Raw genomic sequence first — 10880 nt, forward strand, 5'->3', positions numbered from 1 at the left:
TATATTTTTATTTGACAAAAAAATAAAATTGTTTAATTTCACATTCAAAAATTAGCAAAATATCATATAAAATAAAATATAAAATCTGTAGTTTGGCTTGCACGTACCAAAATAATGCAAAGTAGGAGAATTCAATGACATGCAACATTAGCAAATCAACCTACTTTAATAATTTTTTCACTTTCTCTATTTCGTGTTTGAATAGAAAGGACCTACAAACAATCATGTGTCTGAGCAGTTGCATATCCATGTGCAGGGTGGACAAAAAGCATTTTTGTGCTTTAGTTGATGGTGCGTGGTTTATAATTCATATCCCTCCAGAAGAATGTAGTGTCATTATTTTAATTTTTTTTTCCAAAATTTCAATTCCATCAGCCATGAAGGTGCAGCTTGGATTTCATACAATCGTTCGACCTGAGTCTTGCCGACAAGCTAAGGAATGCAGCTTTGACATAGGCAAACTTCGCAACCGGTGCAAAATTGGACCTGGAGCTTAAGGGATCTCTTTCACAGGACTGGAAGCTCCATTTTGTGTTTGTCGTGGAGGAGGGGGATTCGGTGATGCTTTTTTCAATAAGTTTTTTGTATACAAGGAGCCAAACACGATGACCTGATCAAGGCATCAGATGTATCATCTGGCTTTGGAAAGCAACAAGAATGTAGAACAAATGTAATTGAGACTTACCGCCCCAATCCACTGTTCCCAACTAAGGGGATGGCTGAACCACACGCATGACAGCATGATGCTCACCAGCTTAAACGACATATAAAGTTGGAGGAATCACCGCTTATCAGAAATATAGAATTAGGGGGAAATGAAACATTAAACTTTCTGGTAGAAACTTTGACCATACCTGTCTTGTGGTCATTATGGCAGCAAATGTGAGGGCGCCAAATGTACGAATCGTGTATGAAATGAAGAATTGACTGGCTGTTGCTACCTACAACAGATAATCTCTTATAAATTTAGAGCTCCACATTATGTCTCATTCTACAAGTCAGGGACAAGAAAATAACACAACTGATGATCCTACCGTCAGCTAGAGCCTAGTAAAACTAGAGCAGGAAAGCAAAGATCACTTACAGTGGAAAGTAATGCAATATCAAGGAAACAATCATTGTGGCGATAAACAAAATCTATAGCTGGAAGTAAATGTCCCTGTAATATAAGACCTAAACCAAACAGAAAAAGTCAATCACAACCAGTAACCAATCAGTAAAATTCAACGCAAAGAAATCAAACGTAAATGCAAAACAGATGATCATTCCTAAGATAGAGTAAGTAGAAGGACTTTTACCTGTCAAGCTCAGAACACAAGAACATAATGTTGTGTAGAATATTTGATTGTGTATTTCCATATCATAGCCTTTAAATAATTTATCTTGGAATGTGCTTGTAAAGCCATCAAACCTGTGAAATGGAGGAATGAGCATAAATGCATTGAAAACCTTTTCTCCCAAAAGCCTTCAGAATTTCAATGCTAGTTGAATTGAGACTAAAAAAATAATTCAACCTGAAGGAGCCTTGGTATGAAAGAGTAGTTTTTCACTACTACAAGTGCAATCAATGTAACAAATGTCACTGCTAAATCAGCAAATGAGAGTTTAGACCTATCATGATACATATATCACTTTATATTTTGAAGATCCAATTATAGAAAGGACAACAAATATCTTTTAAGGTGAGAGGAAATAAGTTTCAGATTGATACCCAAGATAACCGACCATCAGAGAAACACCCCAAACAGTATTTTCTCTTCTTTTGCTGTAAGGACTAATGTCAGTTCCAGCCTACAGTGAAAGCAGAATTAGTTTACAAAAGATAAAGTTATAGAACAATATAACGCAGCTAATCTGAAAAAAAAAATAAAAAAATCCTTCATCTATTGCAACGCATCATGTATGACAGCAACCATCAAATAGAGCAAGCTAAACGATTGTCTATTTATAATGAACACAATGATCGTTGTTAACATAGACCAGAATTTTACCGGAAATAGTATAAATATTGAACAACCTAGGGTCACCAGAAAAGCCACCAAATAGTCAAAACCCTTGTATGTCTTCTGCATAATGAAAGTGCCCCAAATCTGTATGAAAAAAAAAAGACGAAAAGTCATCAGCACTTAAAACTAGCAACAAGAAATAAAGGGGGACTAGCTTTAAGCATCCATTGGATGTAATTTAAGAGTCCAAAAACTTATACAACCATTTGGATAAATCATATAAATACCCTTCATAATTATTCATGCAAAACTAACTTACCATTACAGGTATCATTTTTGCACACTTAGCAAGAGTCTGAACTGGAAAACTGACATACTTGAGGGCCTGGACCACAGATATGTTGCCATTAAGATTATTATACTAGTACTGCCTTTAAAGGTTCTCATCCAGCAAACATATGTACAAATACAAATATTGAGAAGATTAGAATTTCTATGGAGAGCAGCATAATTGTATTATACGCTGATATAAGCATCCCACTTTACCTCATACTGACATGTTGTGGTGAGGATGTTTGATACTGATATGAGGCAGTACTTATAGACTGGAGCAACAGGATCCAATGCTTTCTTACTTGCCTAGGAAATAAAAAACAAAGCAAATGAAAATTCTGATGTATGAAAATATGTCAGCTAATCTTGCCATCTTTTGTGTGAGATGGTTCATCTCTTGGCTGTTTCATAAGGCCATAAGGCACACAACTCTTAACATTTTAGCCAAAAACAGAAATGCAGAGTCTGATACTCTTATATCTCCAGAAAACTATTTCTCCTTCCCCCTCGAGGCCCTTCGCAAATAAAAAGAATGCAAAATTAACATATACATTTGCAGCAACTTGCTAATAACAGTTACATACCAGTAAAGAACCAGCAGAGACCGCAGATGTTGTGATGCGGTTGCAGAAAACGAGAAATAATGAGTACTTAAAATATTCCTTGTTTACCCCATATGGGACTCTCATGATCTTTTCCTACATGAAAGTAAACTTCCATCAACACCTTCCCCTTTGTACACCGTAACTATATGCACTAAACATGAGTGAAGAACAGATCTTAAAAGGTATTCACACAATTCTCCTCGGAGTAGACATGACAATCTAAAACACAACAAGAACACAATACGAAAATAGGATACAAAGGTGACACAGCTTAAAATTTTAGCAATAACTATATATAGATTTAACAAAACAAAAAAAAATCTATTTTATGTTTTCATGTCAACATTATCGTGACACATCATTTTTGTGTAAAACACTATATGAATACACGAATTTCAGTATTTTACACAACATAAATATACAAATCACCAGGTCTACTTCGGAGGATGATCATGCTGCTAACGACAAATAATCATATTTCTTGAAAATTAATAAAGTAAGATATTCATGGCATGACTGCCATTGTCTACGTTCCTTAGTATATGTTTTAGGCACCCCTTAACCATAAACCCTAAACCTAATTGCAATTGGAACTAATCCTCAATTCTTCAATTCTAACACAGATTTACTCATCAAAGTAAGAAATTAAACTTACATTTTTGTCATGAATTACATAAGAATCGTTCTGATATATCATATGTCATGAAATACACGAAACGAACCTGTAAAAGTCCATAGATAACAAGAGTAATCATGATTCCACAGACAGCGAAAATTCCCTTCCATATTGTGTTCTCCTTCACCCTATTCGTCGTTGGCAATGGTTCGGCCATGGCCCATTCAACATTAAATCAAAAAATTAATTTAATAAAATTTTATTAAATAAAAGGGAAGAGAAAATCGCAGAGGGGATCAAAGCAAAATCGCGGGGACACGTGAAGTAAAGAAGGGAGGGGATTTAAAAGAAGCGGAAACTTGGGACTGAGAAAACAAAGAGTTGTCGTTTTAAACTTAGGGGAGATCGGAGTTAGTGTCGTTTTAAGACGGCCAGTTTCAGCTGCTGTCTCCTTTCGGAGAAAAAGCTTTTGGCTTTTTTGCGAACTCTACGGTCGTTGGTAGAGAGCACCAAGGTTTAGAGGGTTTGCCGCGTCGGCTGCCGGAAAATGGGCTTTAATGGAAGGCGAGTGAGCGCGTGAGTTACACGTGGCCATCTGTTTTATTATCTTATAATATTTTTTCTGGCTCAGATTCAGAGTAAAAAATTGGGGACAACGAGTCGATTTGTCGATTCAAATATACTTTTAAATTATAATAAAAAAATTTTTATTTCTTTTAATTATAATCATAAATTTTGAAAATTGATTAAAAATCCAATTAAAACATCTTTTAAGTTATTTTATAAAAAATTGATTATGGCTTGTCATATGTTTATTAGTAATCCTAAATAACAAATGTTAGTCTTTGATTATTTTAATTAAATTTTTTTCATTAATTTTATAAATTTATGATTATAATTACAAATCAATAACAAATTATAATTTTATTTATACATACAAAAAAATCAGAAAATTAATTTTTTTTTTTTACTAAAATTCAAGAGCGTTTTTGAATAAGAAATTTTTTAATAATAAAAATTAAAACTTTTATTGCAAAGAAGATATGCCTTTTTGACAGGCTTAAAAGTGTTTAATCTAAGAACTAGTGCCAGTGTTTCTTTGTCGGGAAAAAGGCAAAGTAAGGCAGTTGTCTTTGTGTTTTGCATTTTATGTTCAACAAAAGAAATTTTTGGTTGTAATGCAAAAGTAAAATGTAACATGATAATTTAAAATGCAAGATAATAATATGATTTAAATATAATATAAATAAGATATAAAAATAATATAATTTAAAATTTTAATAATAATTATATATAAATTTAATAAAATTAAAAAAATATATTTTATATTTTTATATTTATATAAATTATAATACATAATTTTTATATAAAATATAATATAAATATTAATATTTTTATACTATACAAATATATAAATCGTCAAATCTTAATAGTACATCGTTGCAAAACGGAAGCGAGAGAAGTTAGTGGTAAATTTAATTTCTTTTGGATATGACATCAGGACCCACCATTGTCAAGCTTTGTTTCAAAGGCAAAATATCGACTATCCCCTTGTTTTGAGCTGAGGAGATTAAAACATTGTTATGGCTCTTCACTTTGTTTGGATGGGGTAAGAAAAAGACAGTTCTTGCAGCATTCATTCCATGGAATGTGCTTTATTTCCTCACCATTTTTTTCCTTTTATCTTCATAAAACACAAGACATATATATATTTATTTATTTTGATCATTTAAAAGAGATAAAACCCTACATTAAGAGGGGAGAGAGAAGGTTGGGGTTCGAATCTCAACTTTGATATTTTTTTTAAAATTATTTTGATCATTAAATTAAGCAGCTGAAAACTATATATATATATATATATATATATCATTGATACACGGTACATGTGAACAATGATCTATTTTCTTGTGTCCATATTGAATTTTGTGTGGGAAAAATGGTGCTGTTACAGATTTCCTAGATGTTTTGCTGTTGGTCGAGGAGTAGAAATCAGGCTATACAGAAAAAGATAGTTGAATTCTAGTTGCTGCGCTGTTGGGGTATCTGAGATTGGAGCTGGAAACCTGTTTGATGACAGCTCCTTGAAGGGGGCTGAAAATGGATCCTTGTTGGGTGCACTTGACGAGTCAGCTTCAGCACCATTTAGGACACTGAATGCTGATATTACCCCTGAAACCATTGATTTCTTTGTTAGTGATGCTGAGGGTGACCCTGACTGCCCTTCTAAAGGATTCGCTTCCATTGTGCAGGCACTGAATACAATAAGCCAAGGAAAGGTTAGGAACCACTGCAATCATTGCATTATTTTATAACAGAATAGTGTTGACAATCATTGCATTATTTTCTTAGTTTTTGATTGTTGTAGATGATGAAAATGAGGATGTTGAAGGAAACCTCATCATGGCAGCTTCTCATGTAACTCCTGAGCAGATGGCTTTTATGGTTAAGCATGGTTTAGGCATTGGTTTTGTAGGTATGAAAGAGGAGGATCTTGAAAGGTTGAAGCTTCCTCTAATGTCACCAGAAAGTGAAGATGAAGATTCTTCTGCCCCAACTTTCACAATCAAAGTGGTATATTTTCTCTGTAGAGCAAGAGTTATGCATTGCAATTTGAAGCTTGTTGCAATAGTTTAACTCAAATTGTTTACTTAGAATGCAAAAACCGGCACATCAACAGGAGTTTCAGCTTCAGATAGGTCAAAAACTGTTCTTGCTGTGTCTTCTCCAGAATCAAAGCCTGATGACTTCAGAAGGTCAGGCCGCCAGGCCATATATTTCCTCTAAAGTATAGGAATGGTGGGGTTTTAAGAAGAGCTGGTCATACTGAGACTTCCGTAGATTTGATCATGCTCACTGATTTGCAGCCAGTTTCTGTTCTTTGAACTGTCGTTGATCCAGAGGACGGTTCTATAGCATCTTTGCAATTTATAAGAAACATGGCTTCGGAGCACAGCATGCCAGTTGTCTCAATAACTGATCTAATCAGGCGAGCTATGGAAATTTTATGCCTGTTGTCTCGATATATTGTATTCTCAAGGATTAGTTGCACTAAATGTGGCCTGTTATTTGAAAAGGTACCGGAGAAAGAGGGAAAAATTAGTTGAAAGAACTGCTACTTCACGTCTGCATACAAAATGGGGTCTATTTCAGGCTTACTGCTATGGCTCGAAGCTAGATGGAACAGAACATGTAGCAGTTGTTAAGGCAAACTGCTCTTTGTAAGAGAAAATTCAGTTGTTTTTTTATTAACTTTAAACTGTCCAAAACATATGCCAAGCTGATTTCTCTTTTCCAAACCTCAAATAGGGAGACACAGGGAATGGACAAGATCTTCTTGTAAGAGTTCAAGCCAACATTGAACTTGGTTTAGCTGTTGATGCTCGTGAATATGGAACTGGTGCCCAGGTCAGTTCTCTGCATCATTCCTTTCTGGAATGTTCCCATTGGTGCTTCATAGTTCATCCTATTTGACTTCATTTATAACTCGTAAACAACAATGTTTAACTTCTTCAACTTTGATGGCAGCAGATGCTGAGAGACATAGGCGTTCAGACCATGCGCCTGATGACTAACAACCCAGCCAAGTTCACTGGTCTGAAGGGCTATGGCTTGACTGTTATTGGGAGAGTTCCCGTATTGACACCCATTACAGGGGAAAACAAGAAATACTTTGGAAACAAAACGTACCAAGATGGGTCCCATTTATGATTCTGATCTCCAGGGACCATTGACTGGATTCATCAAACCAACTGTAAATAAGAAAGAATCATCAGATGGGGAGTCGATGACAGAACGATAAGTCCAAGAGATCCACTTCAAACACACGATTATAGAAGAAAATTTTCAAAGCCAATTGATAGAGCAATTTTTTTTCTTATGCTTAATAATTTGACCAGTGTTGGTGATTGATAACAATTGAATAATAAAGTTTTGTTTATCATATTCAGCATGTCAAATGCAGCATATAGTAAGTAACTAAAAGCTTGAAAAACCAACCAAATTAGATTATTGCTTCAAGAATTAATGGAATTTAAATTTGAAATTCTTTTAAAAAAGTGCCCAATTTTTAGATTTTCGTAATAAATAAACTAAACTAAAGTGACTTGGAAGTATAAAAGAAAAAAAAATCAAATATCAAAATGTTTTTGTATGCCATTTATCTATAGGAAATATTAAGAAAATTTTTTTTATATTTTTTAATAAATTATAATTAATCCTTTCATGCTATTCACAAAAGTTAAGGACTTAATAAAAAAAAGAAGTTATTAGTTTTTTTTTATAATTTAATTATTAAAATTAAGAATTTAATATTTAACAACAGATCATATGATTATAATAAGACAAAGTTATAAAATCTTAATTATCTCTAATTAATTTTAGTAATAAAAATTAAAAATAGAAGTATTAATTATTTTAATCCAAAATAAATTTTTGTTTCCTTAAATAAAATAATTAAATTTTTTATTGGTAAAGAGAAATGAGAGAATAAATGAAAAAAAATTCATAATCAAAATGGGCCAGTACCTAACCTGACCCATATAAAAGGACCCAGGCCCGTTAATTTTAGGCTTTTTTTGGTTAAGTGGGGTCGTTTTTAGGAGCCCATTGGACATTAGAGTAATTTCGAAAACCCTAACTTCCTTTTCCCCTCTTCCCTGCAAAACCTAACAGCGACTCATCCGCTTCTCCATCAACAGGTCTCCCATCCCTTCTTCGTCCCTTTCATTTCCCTCTTTTGTTTTTCGAAGTAATTTCGGTTTTTAGAAAGATTTTAAGTTGATTCTTTATAATTGTTGTTTTGGTTTAGGGTTTTGAAGGGTTTGAGGTAGCAGCAACCAATGGCTCCGAAAGGTATTTGGATTTGGATTTAGTGTTTACTGATTATAAACTACTTTTCTTTCACTACTTTTTCTAATTTGTAATGCTTGTTCAAGTTATGATTTGTTTATTTATTCTCTGTTTGGTTGTTGATATATGCATTGAGATTATGGATTTTCTTCTTTACTGTTTCGCTTTATCTTTGTGCTGTTTAGAGATTGTTGTACTTGTATTGCTCTTTATATATTTTCTGCTACTGTCAAGTCTTTTTTTGATTACTTCTGCTTATCTCTTGTCTGGTTTTGGATTTATTGGGAGATGGACAATTACCATATAACTTGTGTTCTTTTACGTGGCTTTTCATTTTATAGCTTTGGAAAATTGGATGCTGGATTGATCCCCATTTGATGACTAGTTTCATTGGAAGTGATATAAACTTGGTGATTTCTCCTGAGCTAACTGTATATTCTTAGCTTAGTTTTGTTATATATATAGTTTGTAGGATTGTATGTTTGGGTTATTTTGGTTTATTGTTTAAATTAATAGTCTGCTCAACTCTTTTATGAATGTTGTCAGGTTGGACGTGTAACTGCTGCCTCTTAGAATATGTCATTAGATGTGATTAATTGGGATTTATTTAAGTGATTTCTGTAGGAAGTGGTTTTTGCAATGTTATTGGAGTTGTATGGCTTAAATTTCTGCCATAATGTAACCTATTTTGACAATGGTATTTGTAGCTTCTTTTAATTAATTATATTGATTGATTGTTGTATATTATGCAGTTGAGAAGAAGGCAGACCCAAAGGCACAGGCCTTGAAGGCTGCAAAAGCAGTAAAATCTGGAGCCACTTTTAAGAAGAAGGCAAAGAAGATCCGAACAAAAGTTACATTCCACAGGCCAAAGACCTTGAAGAAGGATAGGAGCCCTAAGTATCCACGCATTAGTGCTCCACCAAGGAACAAGCTTGATCATTATCAGATTCTCAAGTTTCCCCTCACAACTGAGTCAGCAATGAAGAAGATTGAAGACAACAACACTTTGGTTTTCATTGTTGACATTCGTGCAGACAAGAAGAAGATAAAGGACGCTGTCAAGAAGATGTATGATATTCAGGCCAAGAAAGTGAACACATTGATCAGGTAAAATTTTATTTCTGCTTGTTAACTATTTTTATGTCCTTGAGATATTATATTCCCCATTAGAATTTATTTTATAGCTTAGGATGTTCTACAGTTTGATATAATCAGTAGGTTATTTGACATTCATTTTATAATTCATTCGTTATGACAAAGCTACATGTGAATAACTTCTAGAGACTGATTCATTAGTTGGGCATGTTATTGGATTTCTAATTGTTTATTCATCGTCAACTTGTCTTGAGACCATATGTTATGTCTCACTTTTATCAGAACAATAATGTTTTGAATTTTTTACAGCAGTATATATGGTTGCTAATGATTGTATTCTTCAATTGGTTTTCTTGATGACCCATTCGATTCATCTCTTTATACTCCTCTTTACTACCCTTTATTTATGCTTACAATATTATGCGGACATTAATCTTGATGTTTATGTTTCCTCATGATTCAGGCCTGATGGTACAAAGAAGGCATATGTTAGGTTGACAACTGATTATGACGCCTTGGATGTGGCAAACAAAATTGGAATTATCTGAGCTAGTTGGTGGCTTCCTTGTTTTGAGCTTTCTTTTTTTTTTTTGGTTTTGTTGCAAGAGTAAGACAAGTTAGTTTGAGACTTTTATCTGAAAGATTTAATTTTAGCTTTTAAAGTTTGTAATCTTTTGTTATTGCCAGTTAATCTTCTGTTGTTTAACTTAGAACAGAAGGTAACTTTGATTTACATGTTTTGATATTTGTTTAAAATGGTTCAGTGCTTGAATGTTAACTATCGCATGATTACTTCTAAATAGATCTCTTTGAGAGCTGGTGATGAATGCGCCCCCTTTATACTTGTTTTGAAATTTATTCTCCTACCTGTGCAATAGGATATGATCCTACGCGGTCCTGGAGCATCAATCACTGTTTCATCTGTATTCTGGTTTGATTGGTAGTCACGGTGAAGGTGTTAGCGTTGCAACGACACAGAAGAAAACATTTAGACCATAAACCTGTGAAAAGTTGCTTAATTTCAGTATGAAAATTTTGGTTATGATGATATGATACATATATTATTAGGTCTTTTCTGGATGGTTAGAAGGTCATTTCATTTTGTCTGCCGATGATAATTTGATGGTCGACAAATGTTTGCATGGTATTTTGGTGGCAACCTTCTCCCTGATAGAGAACTAGTGTCTTTGATGTGAAGGGCGCTGTTTTTAATTTCTATGGGAAAATAATTTGCATTAGCAGGAACTTGAATAGTGGACAATAAACGGTGGACACAGATGAAAAGGGTTATTAATTTGTCTTTGCTTTTGTACATATATCTATTAGGTTTGTTGTGCAAGGTGCACCAAAATGTCATTAAGCTGCACCAGTGGTCTAGTGGTAGAATAGTACCCTGCCACGGTACAGACCCGGGTTCGATTCCCGGCTGGTGCA

The 10880-nt window shown here is 33.8% G+C and overlaps 2 protein-coding genes, 1 non-coding gene and 1 pseudogene across 3 annotated transcripts; 3 read left to right on the plus strand and 1 right to left on the minus strand.

Moving 5' to 3' along the window:
* Window positions 1-147: 147 nt before the first annotated feature.
* Window positions 148-4154, minus strand: LOC111303599 (UDP-galactose/UDP-glucose transporter 5B-like). The gene is made up of 11 exons (XM_022899985.2): window positions 3607-4154; window positions 2864-2977; window positions 2493-2585; window positions 2266-2331; window positions 1992-2090; window positions 1712-1791; window positions 1299-1411; window positions 1085-1173; window positions 855-941; window positions 686-754; window positions 148-610 (listed from the first exon to the last, which is right to left on the minus strand). Exons 1-11 carry the CDS (start codon window positions 3715-3717, stop codon window positions 494-496), a joined length of 1038 nt encoding a protein of 345 aa, XP_022755720.2. The 5' UTR covers window positions 3718-4154; the 3' UTR covers window positions 148-493.
* A 1231-nt stretch (window positions 4155-5385) lies between these two features.
* LOC111303601 (monofunctional riboflavin biosynthesis protein RIBA 3, chloroplastic-like) lies at window positions 5386-7304 on the plus strand (annotated as a pseudogene).
* A 789-nt stretch (window positions 7305-8093) lies between these two features.
* LOC111303603 (large ribosomal subunit protein uL23-like) lies at window positions 8094-10246 on the plus strand. Its single transcript, XM_022899991.2, has 4 exons — window positions 8094-8197; window positions 8308-8351; window positions 9101-9458; window positions 9910-10246. The coding sequence occupies exons 2-4, from the start codon at window positions 8339-8341 to the stop codon at window positions 9992-9994; spliced, it is 456 nt and encodes a 151-aa protein (XP_022755726.1). The 5' UTR covers window positions 8094-8197; window positions 8308-8338; the 3' UTR covers window positions 9995-10246.
* A 563-nt stretch (window positions 10247-10809) lies between these two features.
* Window positions 10810-10880, plus strand: TRNAG-GCC (transfer RNA glycine (anticodon GCC)). Its single transcript has one exon. It is a non-coding gene; the product is annotated as a tRNA-Gly (tRNA).

This window comes from Durio zibethinus, chromosome 13 (genome assembly GCF_047325235.1).
Source record: "Durio zibethinus cultivar Kanyao isolate XHJ-2024 chromosome 13, ASM4732523v1, whole genome shotgun sequence".
NCBI classification, from domain to species: Eukaryota; Viridiplantae; Streptophyta; class Magnoliopsida; order Malvales; family Malvaceae; genus Durio; species Durio zibethinus.